The sequence below is a fragment of the Amblyraja radiata genome, chromosome 4 (genome assembly GCF_010909765.2).
Source record: "Amblyraja radiata isolate CabotCenter1 chromosome 4, sAmbRad1.1.pri, whole genome shotgun sequence".
Classification (NCBI taxonomy): domain Eukaryota; kingdom Metazoa; phylum Chordata; class Chondrichthyes; order Rajiformes; family Rajidae; genus Amblyraja; species Amblyraja radiata.
In genome coordinates, this window is record NC_045959.1 from 110,705,965 (window position 1) to 110,724,733 (window position 18,769).

At 44.1% G+C, this 18,769-nt stretch overlaps 1 protein-coding gene across 8 annotated transcripts in view; it reads left to right on the forward strand.

Annotated features, from left to right (window-relative positions):
- The window catches only part of golga4 (golgin A4), a 147,423-nt gene that overhangs the window by 77,629 nt on the left and 51,025 nt on the right, over positions 1 to 18,769 (forward strand). For all 8 annotated transcript variants that reach the window (XM_033020254.1, XM_033020255.1, XM_033020256.1 and 5 more), the window contains one exon: positions 17,704 to 17,882. In XM_033020254.1, coding sequence (XP_032876145.1) covers positions 17,704 to 17,882 — 179 coding nt within the window. The remainder of the gene's footprint in view (positions 1 to 17,703; positions 17,883 to 18,769) is intronic.

The window sequence follows — 18,769 nt, forward strand, 5'->3', positions numbered from 1 at the left end:
CTTCGATTTTTCCCGCATCTGCAGTTCTTGCATTGACTTCTCCAATTTCAGGTAGTCCTTGCCTTCTCCCTCCTTCTCCTCCCCTTCTCAGCTCTCCCACAGCCTACTGTCTCCACCTCTTCCTTTCTTCTTCCCACCTTTTCTTATCGATGTAATTTGTGCCGTTGTGCACGACGACTTCTGGCTGCTCCTGGGTTGGCCTAATTGTGTGGGAAAGTGTTTAAGCCAACGTACTAAAGACAGGCTCCATGATCGAACATTAAGTGGGGGAAACAAGGTGCACAAAGACTAAATAAGAAAATTGATGAAAGTTAGAAATAATACTTCTGCATTTGGAATTTTACAGTGCATCTGTGTAAATGCATAACACACAGTGAAACAATTTGGTGGGTTGTAACCCAATAATAACTACATGGAGCTGCAACGTTGAGGCAAAAATAGAGATTTACTTTTGAAATAGGGTATGGATGAATATGAAGTATACCCAATTGGAAAGTGTTTGGGAAAAGAAGGGAAAAAGAATAGAGCAATACTCACGAAGGAGAATATTGCAGTTATGGTGTGAGTGGACGTAGAGTCATACAGCAAGGAAATAGGCCCTTCGATCCATCCTGCCCACGCTGACAAACTTGTTCCCTCTACATTGCCTACGTTTGGCCCATATCTCTCTAACCTGTCCTATCCACATACCTGTCTAAATGTTTCTTAAATATTGCGATACAATACAATACAATTCAATTTATTGTCATTTGGACCCCTTGAGGTCCAAACGAAATGTCGTTTCTGCAGCCATACATTACAAACAAATCGACCCAAGACACAACATAATTTACATAAACATCCATCACATTGCTGTGATGGAAGGCCAAAAAACCTTATCTCTCCACTGCACTCTCCCCCCCGATGTCAGAGTCAAAGTCAAAGCCCCCGGCGGGCGATGGCGAATTGTCCCGCGGCCATTAAAGCCACGCCGGGTGATGCAAGGTCGCTCACCAGGTCTTGGTGTTAGAGCCCCCGGCGTGCGCTCGCTCGCAGTCCCGCGGCCATTCCAAACCGCGTGGGGCGGTGCTGTAAGGCCCCGCTCCAGGAGCTCTTCAACCCCGCAACTCGGGTGGGAGAAGTCGCCGTTGCGGAAGCCCCGAAAAGCGGTCTCCCTCCAGGGACCCGCCCGCCAGACCCGCAGTTGCAGCCACCGAATCTCCGGAGGTCGGGCCGCAGCAGCGTCCACCACAGCTCCACCCGCTCTGGACTCGGCCAGCTCCGCGACGGTGAGGTGAGTAGTCGGCACCACAGCCCCCGGTCTTCCTGTTGGAGGCCGCTCCTCGTTGCGGCCCCAACGACAACGGAGACCCGACAAAGAAAAGGTCGGGTCTCCCGTGCAGGGAGAGATTTAAAAGTTACCCCCTCCCCCCCACACCACCCCCACCCCCCCCACACACATACCCCAACAAAAAATAACAAAAACTACATAAAAACAAAGACATAAAATAATAAAAACGCAGACGGACTGCAGAGGCCGCTGCTGACGAAAGTCGCGCCGCCCACCGAAATATTGCGATTGTACCTGCGAAATATCATGTCTTTAAATGTTAACAGTAGGGACGTATAGATTAGAATTAAACAACTAAGTTGCTAAGAACTACAGAATTTTTTCCCTTGTGTGTCATTATTGAAGAAAATATCTGCAGGGAAATGAGAAATTGAAGAACCATTATAGTCATTCCATGATTTCCTGAAGGGATGGTTCCTTGCAAATATTTTTTGAGCAATGTTTTGTCATTTGCAATACCGGGGATTTTCAGTCATGTACATGCATAGACATGTGACATGTTTGTTATCTCAGAAAGGTAGCTTTGCAAATTGAAAACGTACCCCACATAGTAATTATAGAATACAGAATAATTATATTGCCATTGCTGGAATTTGATTTTAAGCATCAAGTATGTCAAGTGGTATAAATGTCAGTTAGGAAATCTTTGCGGAACATTGTTCAAACATAATGGGGTTCAGACAAAGAGAGGACTCTGGTCTCGTTTATAGTTAATTTTATTATTTATTTTCCTTCCAATGTCATGTGCCTAAGAAACAACAGAAATTTAGGAGATTGTTGGGTTACAGCCTAGATACAATATCACGTCGGGAAAAGTGGTTCATTTAAAAATTGGACATATAGACCAAAACACAATTACTTAAGAGAATATTTTTAGCAGAAGAGAATAATTTTTATTATTTTTTGTGACGTGGGTTCACTGACAAAGTCACATTTATTCCATATCCTAAATTGACTTTTGGAAAGTGGCGGTGAGCCACTTTAATGAACCTCTGCAAACCTTCTGGTAATTTTGTCCCATGATTTTAAGGAGAGGGTTCCAGGCTTTAGATGCAGTTGCATTGAAATAACAACGTAGATTTCAAAATCATGATGATGGTATGGAATTCCATTGCACTTGGTAACTTTTTTTCTTTGGTGATGGAAGTTGTGGTTTGGAAGGCACTGCTGGAATAGCACGGACAAGTAATAGCTGCAGTGTATTTTGCAGTTTGCATTCAGTGCATATGTGATGGAATAAATATTTTGGAAGATGAATCAACTACCAATCGAATGGGTTGCATTATCTTGGATAATGCTGAGCTTCTTGAAAGTTGTTGAAATTGTACCTATTTAGCATCTCGTGACTCTCCTGGCCTGTATCTTGTAGATGGAAGAATTTGGGATATCAGATTAGTCAACCCCTGCAGTCATGAATGGAATTAAACATTGCACAATCTTCAGCAAATATTCCACTTCTGCCCTTATGATGGAAGAAAGGTCATAGATGAAGCAGCTGAAGATGCTGAGTATTAGGAACTCCCGTTGTAATGTCTTGATGGGGATAAATGACTTCTAACCATCTTAATGCGATGCAATTCTCCAACCATTGAAGACATTTCCACATGTTCTTTGCTGACTGCAGTTTTTGCCAGAACTATTGGATGCTACGCTGTACTACTTCGATGTCAAAGATGGTCACTCCCACCTCAATTGTAGAATTTAGTTCTTGTTTGAACCAAGGTTATGGTGAGGTTTGGAAGTGAGTAGTCCTGGTAAAACACTAACTAGGCATTGGTGGGTAGGTAATTGAAGAATAAGTACTGCTGAATAGCATTCTCAATATCTTTATGTATCACTTTGACAATGAAAAAGTCAATTGGCCCTCAATGGATGCATTGGATTTGTATTGCTTGTTGTATATACCTAGACAAATTGCTAGTTGATACCAATGTTGGAACGATATGCTGGAACAACTTCAGAGGACGTTTTGTTAGATTTGAAAGGTTGATCTTCAGTGCTATAATTAGAATGTTATCTTGTTCCATAATCTCTGCTGCATCCAGTGTATTCAGCTGTAGTGGGTATCATGTGGAGTGGATTATATTTGGTGAAGATTGGTCAGTTGATGTTGGGGTCTTGGGCAGAAACTATTTGGATCAACTTGAAATTTCTGACTAGATGATTGTGAATGCTTGAGACTTTATAACGTGCTAGGTTTGGCATAATTAGAGCAGCCTCTTGATGTTTGCTGTAAAATGGTCTGCCACATTTACAGTGTGGCTTAACCATAGTTTAAATCTGTTAATTTTGTAATTGTTCAGATCTGGTCCCCTGCATTGACTATTTGCGCAGTATGTATTACAGAGCTCTTGGGGCTAAAGGAATCAAGGGATATGGGGGAAATGCAGGAAAGCGGTGCTGATTTTAGATGATCAGCCATGATCATATTCTATGGCGGTGCTGGCTCGAATGGCCGAATGGCCTACTCCACCTATTTTTATATGTTTTCTAATCTTTTCTTGGAGCTTCTGTCGTTACCTGTTCGTTTTCAGTTATGCATGGAGCTGTTTCAGATGTCCCTTGGCACTCTTCCTTGAATTGGAGGATTCTATAGCTTGATGAATATTGCAGAATGAAAAGTAGGCTGGACCATGCGATTAATGATTGTGGAGGCTAACATGTCATGTATCATGTTGGGGTGGAAGATTGCAACCTTCACGTGGTCCCCCCTGTTTTGACGAATGCAATCAACCCCGGCGTGCACAATGAAATGATCAAATAGAACAAGTTGTCCTGCAACTTTAGGCTGTGCATGCCATACGCAAGAAGAAGATATATCATGTTGTTCTATTTCCACAACAAGATGTCTGTGTAGTTCTGACTTCCACGATTACAGACCTTGAAAGATTCATTGTTAGACAAAAATGCTGGAGTAACTCAGCGGGACAGGCAGCATCTCTGGAGAGAAGAAATGGGTGACGTTTCGGGTCGAGACCCTTCTTCAGGCTAGTTAGGGGTAAGGGAAACGAGCGATATAGCTAGTGATGTGGAGAGAAAAAGAACAATGAATGAAAGATATGCAAAAAGTAACAAAGATAAAGGAAATGGGCATTGTAAGCTGTCGGGTGCAAATGAGAAGCTCGTGCGACTTGGGTGGGGGAGGAATAGAGACAGAGAGAGAGAGAGAGAGATAGAGAGAGAGTGAGAGAGTGAGAATGCCGGGGCTACCTGGTGCGGGAAATCAATATTCATACCACTGGGCTGTAAATTGCCCAAGCGAAATATGAGATGCTGTTCCTCCAATTTGCGTTTAGCCTCACTCTGACGATGGAGACTGAGGATAGAAATGTCTGTGTAGCAATGGGAAGGAGAATTAAAGTGTCTAGCAACCGGGAGATCAGGTTGGTTCAAGCGGGCTGAGCGAAGGTGTTCTGCGAAACAATCGCTCAGTCAGCGTTTGGTCTCGCCCGTGTATAAGAGCCCACATCTTGAACAACGGATACAGTTGATGAGGTTGGAGGAGGTGCAAGTGAACCTCTGCCTAACCTGAAAGGACTATCAGGGTCCCTGGTCAGTGTCGAGGGAGGAGGTATAGGGACAGGTATTGCAGCTTCTGCGGTTGCAGGGGAGGATACCTGGGGAGGAGGTGGTTTAGGTGGGAGGGGATGAGTTAACCAGGGAGTTGCGGAGGGAACGGTCTCTGAGGAAGGCGGAAAGGGGTGGAGATGGGAAAATTCTGAAATATTTCGGAGGATTGTGTGTTGTATGCGACGGCTGATGGTGTGGAAGGTAAGGACTAGGGGGACTCTGTCTCTGTTGCGACTGGGCAGAGGGGGAGCAAGGACAGGGCTGTGGGGTACCGAGGAGACACGAGTGAGGGCCTCGTCTGTGATGGGGAGGGAAACCCCGTTCCCTACAGAATGAGGACTTCTCATCTTGGGCGCAGATGCGGCGTAGACGGAGGAATTGGGAGTAGGGCAGGCATGTGCTGTCAGGGTGGGCAAGGCCCAGACTAAAATTATAAAAAGGTGATTATTAAATATAAATAGTAAAGATTTCCAATTCATTTACTAAATTCAGTATTTATTATTAAATGGTTATTATTTTAATAATTGATCTTAGATAGGCATAATTCTCTTGTGCCTTTCATCCGCAGTACGGGTAATACGCGTGACTATGTTCAACTCGCGTGCCGTGGATGCTGCTTCAAGCCTTCACTTACAACGGGCAATAAAGGCAGCTGAAATTCTGCCTTTGCACCATGGACTGCGAGCAAGGTGCTGCGTATGCCCACAGGAGAGGATACCAGTCTGCGCATGCGCGTTTTTCAAAGATTTTTAAAAAGTCGACTGACTGACTACAGGTCTGATCTGCGCATGATCGGTTTTCACGATTTTCAGCGCATACGCAGATTTTTACGATTTTTAAAACTTGACTGACTGCCTAGTGCCTACCCTGATTAATTACTCACAGCACGTGCCTGGTGTAGGGGATAGAGTCTTTGCAGGAAGCAGGGTTGGAAGAAGTATAGTCGAGATAGTTGTGGAAATATCTTTAACCTTCATTGATGTCTGCTGAAGCCAAGTATTTTCTCATTGATCTATTTGAAATGGAAACGTTGATCTGTGGGGCTTTAGATTCCAGCCCAATCCAGTCGTACCTGACAACCACACCAGTGTTTCACTTGGAGACACTGAGTGGTGACCCAGGGCCTAAACCATGCATTGTTTTTAATTGTGCTTCTCCCTCTTCACTCTGAAAGCCACGAATTATGCAGGTCAATCATTGCATCTTCACTATTATTAGCGGAGACAGATTGTTTCTGCGCATATTATGAATCTGCCTGAAATTTGATTGGTTTTCTACAGCATGGTGACAGCTTGTACTGCACACAATTCTCCAGGTGTAATTTCATCAACGATGTCCTGATGCCTGTATTCAATCCAATGAAAGCAAGCATCCAATGTGCCTTCTTTGTCATCTTGTGTTGATACTTTCAGGGAACTGTATTCTTTGATCTGTTCAATAACACTTTGCAGGGCCCTGCTGGTACTGTGCGTGTGTCCATTGAACTTGTCTGAGTTGATGGGCATAGGTGAAGGAATTAGTCCAGTGGGAATGTCTTGAGAGTCGGCATAGACTCTGGCCACATGTCATAGAATCATAGAGTTATACAGCAGGGAAACAGGTCCTTCTGAACACCTTGTCCATGCTGACCAAGTTGCCATTCTAGTTGCAGTTGCTTGCATTTGGCCCATATCACGCTAAACCCTTCCTATCCATATCTGTCCATTTAAGCGGAACATATGTAGTTAACAGCAAGATCCTTAATAGTAATAATGTACAGAGGGACCCAAGACCATAGCTCTCTGATAGGGTGTGGTAAAGAAGGTGTTTGGTCTGCCTGCCTTAATTTGTTGAGGTATTGAATATAAGAGTCAGGGAGTCATGTTGCAACTTTCTAAAACTTTGGTTAGACCACACATGAAGTATTGTGTGCAGTTGTGGTCGCCCCATTACAGGAAGGATATGGAAGCTTTGGGGAGCGTACAGAAGTGGTTCGCCAGAATGCTGCCTGGATTAGAAAGTAGAAACAAGGAACTGCAGATGCTGGTTTACAAAACAAGATTGTGCTGGAGTAACAGCGGGTCACGCAGAGTCTCTGGAGAACATGGAAACATAGAAAATAGGTGCAGGAGTAGGCCGTTCGGCCCTTCGAGCCTGCACCGCCATTCAATATGATCATGGCTGATCATCCAACTCAGTATCCTGTACCTGCCTTCTCTCCATACCCCCTGATCCCTTTAGCCACAAGGGCCACATCGAACTCTCTCTTAAATATAGTCAATGAACTGGCCTCAACTACCTTCTGCGGCAGAGAATTCCAGGGATTCACCACTCTCTGTGTGAAAAATGTTTTTCTCATCTCGGTCCTAAAGGATTTCCCCCTTATCCTTAAACTGTGACCCCTTGTTCTGGACTTCCCCAACATCGGGAACAATCTTCCTGCATCTAGCCTGTCCAACCCCCCAAGAATTTTGAACGTTTCTATAAGATCCCCCCTCAATCTTCTAAATTCTAGCGAGTACAAGCAGAGTCTATCCAGTCTTTCTTCATATGAAAGTCCTGACATCCCAGGAATCAGGAATACAGACCAAAACTGTACGCAATGCTCCAGGTGTGGTCTCACCAAGACCCTGTACAACTGCAGTAGAACCTCCCTGCTCCTATACTCAAATCCTTTTGCTATGAATGCTAACATACCATTCGCTTTCTTCACTGCCTGCTGCACCTGCATGCCTACTTTCAATGACTGGTGTACCATGACACCCAGGTCTCGTTGCATCTCCCCTTTTCCTAATCGGCCACCATTCAGATAATAGTCTACTTTCCTGTTTTTGCCTCCAAAGTGGATAACCTCACATTTATCCACATTATACTGCATCTGCCATGCATTTGCCCACTGACCCAGCCTATCCAAGTCACCTTGCAGCCTCCTAGCATCCTCCTCACAGCTAACACTGCCCCCCAGCTTCGTGTCATCCGCAAACTTGGAGATGTTGCATTCAATTTCCTCGTCCAAATCATTAATATATATTGTAAATAGCTGGGGTCCCAGCACTGAGCCTTGCTGTACCCCACTAGTCACTGCCTGCCATTGTGAAAAGGACCCTACTCCTACTCTTTGCTTCCTGTCTGCCAGCCAGTTCTCTATCCATATCAATACTGAACCCCCAATACCGTGTGCTTTAAGTTTGTATACTAATCTCTTATGTGGGACCTTGTCGAAAGAACATGGAAGGGTGATGTTTCAGGTTGGGACCCTTCTTCCTATCTATGTTCAGACATGCTGTTTGACTAGTTGTGTTACTCCAGTACTTTGTGTCCTTTTTGGTGAACCAGCATCTGCAGTTCTTGTTTCTGCAAAATCCCCTCAAGGTATGCCTACTTTAAAGAAGTTCTCCTAGAAGAAGGGTCCCAATCTATCCATGTTCTCCAGAGATGTTGCCTAACTACTGCACTGTGGCGCAGCAGTAGTGTTGCTGCCTTACAGCGCCAGAGACCCGGGTTCAATGGCAACTACGGGTGTCGTCTATACAGAGTTTGTACGTTCTACCCGTGACATGTGTGGGTCTTCTCTGGGATCTCTGGTTTCCTCCCACACTCCAAAAACAGGTATGTGGGTTAGTATAACTGTAAATTGTTCCAAGTGTGTGTGTAGGATAATGTTAGTGGGCAGGGACTCGGTAGGCTGAAGGGCTTGTTTCCGTGCTGTATTTCTAAATTAAACAGTCTGAAGAAGGGTTCCACCCTGAAACGTCGCCTAACCATGCTCTCCAGGGATGTGTAGGAAGGAACTGCAGATGGTGGTTACTTAACTTAATGGCACAGTGCCATTAACTGCATACGGTTAATGGCAATGCCCTTAACAGCATTACCCTGCACTTCAGGAAATGAATTATTAATTTAAATTGTTCCTAATGTGTGTAGGGTAATGTTAATGTGCGGGGATCGATGGCCGATGTGCGCAGGGTAGGCTGAAGGGCCTGTTTCCGCGCTGTATCTCTAAACCAAACATACTCTCAATCACAGCACTTCACCTCAAATCACATCTACTCCTAAAATGGCTGCTCCCGATAAACCGCTCTGCTATACCGTACCTTATTGGCTGCATGTAGTGCCTCCCAATGAGCTAATCAAACAACACTCTTTTAAATCTTCCTGCACTGTGTTCTGCTCCGTCTCCAGACTGGAAACTCATTAGTTCAGCTGTTCAAATGTTATGTTAAAATAAACATAAAAGTATGAGAATGGTTTGTTGTGGTTGTCAATAAGCAAGATGAAGCTTTGTTTCCCCCACATTACCCTGGCAAATATAAAAATATGTGTTAACATATTGAAAACCTTGTTTAAATTGGGGAATTTGAGCTGACATTTTTTTCAATTTCATTTAGATGAAAGTAAATATTTTATGAATATAACCTGTTTTAATTAACTTTTTGGATTTCACGATAAGAATAGTTAAACCTGAATGTTAAGCAGCCAAATTGCCTGAGATCCATAGTTTTAACTTTGAGAAGCCTTAACTGTATTTGTGGAAAATCGTTGTTGCTTGCTTCATATATACAATTGCAAAATAATTGGTTGCTGATATGTACTGCCAACAGGACACAATAATGCTTTTGTGAGCCTTGTTGCTTGGGCCAACAGATCATCTTGAGTGGACCATGATAGGTACAAAAGCCAAACATTTTGATCAGCATCAAGCTCAGAGGTTTCATGCAGAATGATTTTCAACAAAAAATGAAATATAGTTAGTTTGAAATTAAAACGTAAATGTTGTGAAATTATTAACTCTTAACATAGACCATAGAACAGTACAGACAGGAACAGGCCCTCCAGCCTACAATGTTTGTGTCGAACGTGATGCCCAATTAAACTGTTCATATGTGCCTGTACATGATCCATATCTTGTCGAAAAGCCTCATAAATTCCACTATTGCACCTGCCCACTACATTTCCTTTCTCACCGTATAACTATGCCCTCTGGTGTTAGACATTTCCACTCTGGGATAAAGATTCGGACTATCTACCCTATCTGTGCCCCTTGTAATTTTATATATTTCTATTCAGTCTCTCCTCAACCTTCGACTTTCCATAGAAAACAATCAAAGTCTATGCAACCTGTCCCAGTAGCTGAAACCCTCTAATCCAGGTGGCATTCTGGTAAACCTCCACTGCCCCACTCCAAAAGGTCCACATCTTTCCTGTCATGAGGCCACCAGAACTACACGCAATACTCCAAATGCGGCCTAACCAAAATCCTGTAGGCTGCATCATGACTTCCTGACTTTTATATTCAATGTCCCTGGCAACAAATGCTGCCTTCCACCCCCACTCCGGGCACTTTCCCTTGCAACCGCAGGAAATGCGACACTTGTCGCTTTACCTCCCCCCTTGACTCCATTCAAGGACCCAAGCCCCCCTTGACTCCATTCAAGGACCCAAGCAGTCGTTCCAGGTGCGACAGAGGTTCACCTAGATGTCACTTAGAGGTTCATCTAGATGTCAGCTGATCTACATCGGTGAGACCAAGCGTAGGCTTGGCGATCGCTTCGCCGAACATCTCCGCTCGGTTCGCAATAACCAACCTAATCTCCCGGTGGCTCAGCACTTCAACTCCGCCTCCCATTCCGAATCCGACCTTTCTGTCCTGGGCCTCCTCCATGGCCAGAGTGAGGACCACCGGAAATTGGAGGAACAGCACCTCATATTTCGCTTGGGCAGTTTGTACCCCAGCAGTATGAACATTGACTTCTCTAATTTCAGGTAGTCCCAACTGTCTTCTCCCCTTCTCAGCTCTCCCTTCAGCCCTCTGGCTCCTCCTCTCCCTTTCTTCTCCCCCCCCCCCCCACACATCAGTCTGAAGAAGGGTTTTGGCTCGAAACGTTGCCTATTTCCTTCGCTCCATAGATGCTGCTGCACCCGCTGAGTTTCTCCAGCATTTTTGTCTACCTGCCTTCTACCAAGCTACTTCTGCTGCCACCTTTAGTGCGTTGTGAACTTGGACTCCAAGACCCTGGAGCTTACAACCTAGCCGTATGAATATTGACTTCTTTAACTTAAAGTAACCCTTGTTTTTCCTCTCTCTCCCATCCTAGTTCTCTGACTTCCTCTCAATTAACAATGATCCATTCTACATTTTCCTTGCTTCATCCCCTTTGATCTCTTGTTTTCACACCTTACCCTTCCTTATCTCTGTCTCCCTCTCCCCTGACTCTCAGTCTGAACAAGGGTCTTGACCAGAAACGTCACCCATTCCTTCTCTTCAGAGATGCTACCTGTCCTGCCGAGTTACTCCAGCATTTTTTTTTGTCTATCTTCGATGTAAACTAATATCTGCAGTTCCTTCCTACACATTCCATGAAATACAGATGCTGATTTACAAAGAAGTGCTGCGCAAACTCAGTGAGTGAGACAGCATTAGAAGGGTTCCGAGCTAAAACATGGATAAAGACAGGGTAGGTTCACTGTGATAGTGCCCCCCTTGGATGCTCCTCTGATCCCTATCACTGGCTGACTCAGCTGGCTCCACTAATACTTGGCATTTGAACTTTGTCAGCCTACTCCCTATAAATCCCAGGCATTCTCGCCAGAAAGGAGAGGATGAGAAAGGGGAGGTGGAAAGAAAAAAAAGGGGGACAAAGTGGGACACATCCCTGTCACAGATTCGAAGATGATTGAGCCACTGGGACAAACTAGAGACCACCATCTGGCAAGACTCGACTGCCGGGAAGAGGCCCCAGCCGACCAGTGCCTCTTCTGAGGCAATGACTGAGTGTCCAGGGCAAGCCAGAGACACCCGTGTCTTTTCCTACCCATGTATAACGAGGCACCCACACACAGAGGCAAAGACTGAGCCACCAGGATAACCCAGAGACCACCAGATCTGCCTTTCCAACCCTGAAAATGAGCTGCCAGGATAAACCCAAGATCGCCAGGATAAATCTGAGATCGTCAGTGCCTTCTCTCTCGAGGCAAGGCTGAATTGCAGGGAGAAAGCTGAGGTCACCACACCTACTCCTTTGAAGACTAGGACTGAGCTGCTTGGATGACCCAGGTACACCAGCACCACTGCACGCACCCTTGATGGCAAGGGGCAGCGCCCCCGTATGGTCCTGGATTTTCTTACCACTGTAAATGAAATGTATCTTGTGAGTTCACCCTACTGCGAGCGTCAGTGTGGAGACTGCCGACCCCGGTGTCACCTCTGACACCACATCACCTATCAGAGATGATGCCTGACCGCTGAGTCACGCCAGCATTTTGTGTCTTTTTCTGTAGATTTAAGTGAGGTTAGTGAATCTCCCAAGACATTCCACAACGATGTAGAGAGAAATGGACTTTGGGTCCAAAAGAGGAATAAAATACCTCAATGTTTGAAGATTTGGCCAGAGAAGAAAATGTTGAGGAAGTGTTAAAACAGATGAATGATGCAGATGGGTTTGGAAGAAAATTCTTGAACTTTCTTTGAACTAGATTAGCAGGAGGATGGGATTCAATGCGCAGGTGAAAGGCTGAAAGTCGGTGTGGATTGTAAAGAAAGAAAGTCCTGTGGGCAGAATAGGCATGACAGGGAGAAAGGATGGTAGGATTGAATTGCATGTATTTTAACGCGAGAAGCCTTGATGGGTAAGGTGGCTGAACTCGGGGCGTGCGACTGGGATGTTGTAACCATTACAGAAAACTGGCTAGAAAATGGACAGGACTGGTAGCAGAGGTGCTACAGGAGAGATAGAGGTTGTGGTAAAAGAGGAGGAGTGCTACCTTATTGATCAAGGACAATGTCACTGCAGTAGCCCGGCATTACTGATGGTTCAGACAGTGAGTCTATATGAATGGAGCTAAGAATTAAAAAAGGAATGATCAACTTGTTGGGAGTGTACTACAGGCCCCTAAATAGTCATTGAGAATTGGAGGAGCAAATATGCCAAGTGTTTGCAGGCAGCTGTAACCATATAACCATATAACAATTACAGCACGGAAACAGGCCATCTCGACCCTTCTAGTCCGTGCCGAACACGTATTCTCCCCTAGTCCCATATACCTGCGCTCAGACCATAACCCTCCATTCCTTTCCCGTCCATATAACTATCCAATTTATTTTTAAATGATAAAAACGAACCTGCCTCCACCACCTTCACTGGAAGCTCATTCCACACAGCCACCACTCTCTGAGTAAAGAAGTTCCCCCTCATGTTACCCCTAAACTTCTGTCCCTTAATTCTCAAGTCATGTCCCCTTGTTTGAATCTTCCCTACTCTCAGTGGGAAAAGCTTATCCACGTCAACTCTGTCTATCCCTCTCATCATTTTAAAGACCTCTATCAAGTCCCCCCTTAACCTTCTGCGCTCCAAAGAATAAAGCCCTAACTTGTTCAACCTTTCTCTGTAACTTAGTTGCTGAAACCCAGGCAACATTCTAGTAAATCTCTGTACTCTCTCTATTTTGTTGACGTCCTTCCTATAATTAGGCGACCAAAATTGTACACCATACTCCAGAATTGGCCTCACCAATGCCTTGTACAATTTTAACATTACATCCCAACTTCTATACTCAATGCTCTGATTTATAAAGGCCAGCACACCAAAAGCTTTCTTTACCACCCTATCTACATGAGATTCCACTTTCAGGGAACTGTGCACAGTTATTCCCAGATCCCTCTGTTCACCTGCATTCTTCAATTCCCTACCATTTACCATGTACGTCCTATTTTGACTTGTCCTGCCAAGATGTAGCACCTCACACTTATCAGCATTAAACTCCATCTGCCATCTTTCAGCCCACTCTCCAACTGGCATAAATCTCTCTGTAGACTTTGAAAATCTATTTCATTATCCACAACCCCACCTATCTTAGTATCATCTGCATACTAACTAATCCAATTTACCACACCATCATCCAGATCATTGATGTACATGACAAACAACAGTGGACCCAACACAGATCCCTGTGGCACCCCACTAGTCACTGGCCTCCAACCTGACAAACAACCATCCACCATTACTCTCTGGCATCTCCCATTCAGCCACTGTTGAATCCATCTTGCCACTCCACCATTAATACCCAACAATTGAACCTTCTTAACCAACCTTCCGTGAGGAACCTTGTCAAAGGCCTTACTGAAGTCCATATATACAACATCCACTGCTTTACCCTCATCAATTTCCCGAGTAACCTCTTCAAAAAATTCAAGAAGATTAGTCAAACACGACCTGCCAGGCACAAATCCATGTTGACTGTTCCTAATCAGACCCTGTTTATCCAGATGCTTATATATATTATCTCTAAGTATCCTTTCCATTAATTTGCCCACCACTGACGTCAAACTAACAGGTCTATAATTGCTAATAAGGTAGTCATAGTGTGGGATTTTAACTTTCCCAATATAGAGTGGTACTGTCATAGTGCCACGGGCTTGGACTAGGTTGAATTTGTGAAATGTGTTCAGGAAAATTTCCTCAGGCAATATGTAGAGTACCCTGCATGGGAGAGGGCAGAGCTCTGTCTACTCTTGGGAAACTAGGAAGGGCAAAGGACTGAGGTGTTGGCGGATGAATCTTTTGGGACCAGCAATCACTGTTCTATTAACTTCAAAGTAGTTATGGATAAAGACAGGGTAGGTCCACAAGATAAAAATCTGATTTGGGACAAGGCCAGCTTTGATGGTATTAGACAGGAACTTGCTAACATTGATTGTAGTAGGTTGTTTGCCGGCAAATGAATGTCTGGTAAGTGGGATGAGGTTACGAGTGGTGTGACGAGTTCAGGGCATGCATGTTCCTGTTAGAGTGAAGGGTAAAGCAAGTGTGAGTAAGGAAACTTAGATGACAAAATAAATTGAGGCTCTGGTCAGGAAAAAGGAGGCATGGGCCAGGTATTGGAAGCGAGATCAAGTGTATCCCTGGAGGAGTTTTGGAAACTTAAGAAGGAAATGAGGAGGGCAAATTTGGGGCACACGATAGCTTGGGCAGATAATATTAAGGGAGAACCCGAGATATTTTATGTACATTCAGGGAAAGAGGGTAACTAGAGAGAATAGGCCCCCAAATAAATTAAAGCTGTCATCTCTGAGTGGAGCCGAAGAAGATGGGCAAGGTCCTTAATGAGTAATACTCCTCAGTTTACTGTGGAGAAAGATGTGAAGATGGGGCAGTTAATGGAAGTGCCTTGAGGATGGTCAGTATTATGGTTGAGGAGGTGCTGAATGTCTTGGGGTGTATGAGGGAGGATACATTTCCACAAACGTTGTACCTCTATTTAAGAAGGGTTGCAAGGAAATGCCTGGGTACTGTAGACTACTGAGCCTAATGTCTGTTGTAGACAAGTTATTGGAGAATACTTTGAGGGATAAGATATTCATTTCGATAGACGGGAGAATTTAAGGAGAGTCAGCACAGTTTTGTACATGAGAGATCATCTCTCAGGAATCTGAGTTTTTTGAGGAAGTAACTAAAACAATTGATATGGGCGAAACCAGAGGAATCCATATGGACTTCAGCAAGGCATTTGATAAAGTTTCACGTGGTAGGCTGCTGAAAGGTTAGATCACATTGGATCTAGGGAGAGCTAGCTGACTGGATAGAGAATTGGCTTCTTGGCAGGAAGCAGAGGGTGATTGTAGAAGGTTGTTTTTCTGACTAGAGGCCTGTGAGTAATGGTGTGCGTCAGGGATCAGTGCTGAGCCCTTTGATGTTTGTGGTTTAAATCAACGATTTGGATGAGAATGGACAAGGCATGATGAACAATTTTGCAGATGACATGAAATTGGGTAGCATTGTAAATAGTCACGAAGTTTACCGAAAATGCAATCTTGATCAGTTGGGCAGGTGGGCTGAGGAATGGTTAATGGAGTTTAAGCCAGATAAGTGGGAGGTTTTGGGAAGTCAAACCAGGGCTGGACCTTCACTGTGAATGGCAGGGCTCTGGGGATGTTGCAGAGCAGAGGGATCTGGGAGTGCAGTTGTATAGTTGCTTGGTACTGGTGTCACAGGTAGATTGGGTGGTCAAGAAGCCCTTTGTCACATTGGCCTTCATCATTTAGAGTATTGAGTATAGAAGATGGAAGGTTATGCTGCACAAGACATTGCTGAGGCCACATTTGGAATATTGTGTTCCGTTTTAGTCACCCAGTTGCAGGAATTATGTGGTTAAGCTGGAAAAGGTGCAGAGAAGGATGTGCCAGGACTAGAGGGTCTGAGCTATAGGGAAATGTTGAGCAGGCTACGACTTTATTCGTTGGAGCGCAAGGAGTGTGAGGGATGATCTTCCAGAGGTGTATCAGGTCATGAGAGGAATAGATAGGGTGAATGCACTTTTATCCAGAGTAGAAGAATTGAGAACCAGGAGGAAATAGGTTTGTGAGATGGGGAAAATTTAATAGGAACCTGAGGGGCAACCTTTTTCATAAAGTTGGTGGGAAGATGGAATGAGCTGCCAGAGGATGTAGTTGAGACGTATACTATCACAACATTTAAAAGACAATTGTACGAGCACGAGAATAGGATAGGTTTAGGAAGGTGATGGGCCAAATACAGGCAAGTCGGACTAGTGTAGATGTCGGGCAAGCTGGTCAGCGTGGATAAGAACGTGATTCTGCTGCATGATTCTACGGCTACAACAATCCAATGGCTACCTTTTAAAATTCTCCCGCTCCTCCTCCAACAATGCAATTGACTACTTAGTCCAAGTGACTTGGCTTGGCCGTACATGGGTTGATTAATTTAGATCCAGTCTGTCTTTACTGGGGTAAAGAAGATATTTCGATCTTGATTATTACATCAGCTTTCTAATGAAAAATTGAGCACAATTCATAAAACAGATTCTAATTGATGAGCTAATGCAATTTAATATGTTATTTCATTGGCATATTATGCTCGAATATTTTGCTGGTCTCCTTAGCTTAGTTTGCTTTCTTCACCATACACTGTAAAGGCATTCTCTTGGGCCCTAACTATGCCTGCTGCTTTGTAGGGTATGTCGAATAACCCCTGTTCCAGGAGTACAGTGGCCCTATCCCTGAACTCTATCTCTGCTACATTGACGACTGCATTGGGGCTACCCCTTGCACCCATGCAGAACTCATGGACTTCATTAATTTCATTACCAATTTCCATCCTGCACTCAAAATCACTTGGGCCATCAGTGCCACCTCCCTCCCCTTTCTTGATCTTACCGCCTCCATCACGCCTGATGTCTATTACAAACCTACTGCCTCTCACAGCTATCTAGATCCTGCAAATACTTTGTCCCCTACTCCCAATTCCTCCGTCTCCACCGCATCTGCGCCCAAGATTAGGTGTTCCGTACCAGGACATCAGATCTCTCTCCCTCCCTCCCCCACCCTGGTCATCCTGCTTGTTTTACTGTTTGTATCCACTCGTTATCACCTCCTCCACCATCAGCAATGGACCATTGTGGGCTCTTTGGCCATTGGTGCCGATTGATTGGTTCTGTACCTTTTTATACCTCTAATTTTCCTCTCCTCTGACTCAGTCTAAAGAAGGCTCTCGACCCAAAACCTATTCCTTTTTTCCAGAGATGTTGCCAGACCTGCTGAGTTACTCCAGCATTTAATGTCTATCTTCACTAACCTGGCCAAGTGCACATTAAGTGTGAATAATTTCACCTTTCAATGGTGCATACTTCAATTGTAATGTTGATATCTTAGTCTGATGCACCAACATTAACCTATTTGGAGCCAAAGAAACTATATACCCCTTACCTGAATTTTAATTAATGTGTTTTTCAAGATTTAGAGTCTGTGTTTTGTCAGAAAGGCTGCATGAAATTAATACCTTTTAGTTGAATAGTTTCCTTTGTTTTTCCAGCATTTGAAGAGCTTGAAAGAGCCCTGGTCGCAGCTCAGAAATCAGAAGATAAATGTAAAAGGCTGAAGGAAAAAATGGGAACTCGTATAACAGCTGTGGAGCAAGCCGGTGAAGAAGAACGGAAAAACATGCAGCAGGAACTCAAACGAGTTAAGCAGGAAGCTGTAAATATAATGAAGGTAAGAATATTGAGAACAGATAAAATGTTGTTTCAACAAACATAAGAACAAACAAAAAAAATAGGAGCAAGAGTGGGCAACTCAGTCCCTAGGCCAGTCACACCATTCTATATGATCATTGCTGATCTGCTTCCCCAAGCATTGTTTCCTTTTATGAGCCTGGTCCTCAATTTCCTGATCTTTCAAAAACTTATTTACTTCCTCTCTAAATACTCCCAATGATCTTGCCTCCACAATCCTCCGAGGTAGAGAATTCACTATTCACTGCAAGGTGATTCTTGCACAAAACACTTTAAAATGACACCCTCTACCCACCGACTATATTTACCATGGAGGGAGTACAACAAAATCCACCATACTAATTCTTGTGATGGTGAGCTACGCTTGTTTACACTGCAGTTTAGTGAACTCATTTGGACGTACAACATTCCTAGATGGCTTACCAAGGTGAATGCTCCTGGCTGATGAGCCAAGAACCTGGAGTTAGTCACAGAACAAGGAGTAGAGTATTTTGGGTTTATGTGAGGAGATATTTCTTCATTCAAAGTATTGTAAATCTTTTGAATTGTTTTTCCTCAAAGGCCGAAGGTTTCAGATGAGCTGTAAAGTGTTTAAGAAGGCTTTTGGTACATTGGCACTCATCAGTCAGGGTATTGAATATAGATGTTGGGATATGATATTACAGGTGTACAAGAATTTGGTGAGGCTGTATTTGGTGTATTGTGTTCAGTTTTGTTCACCCTGCTACACGAAGAATGTAATTAAGTTGGAAAGAATGCTGAGAAAATTTACAAAGATGTTGCATGGATTCAAGGGCTTAAGCTATATATAGGGAAAGACTGGGCAAGCTAGGACTATTCCTTCAATCACAGGAGGCTAAGAGGTGA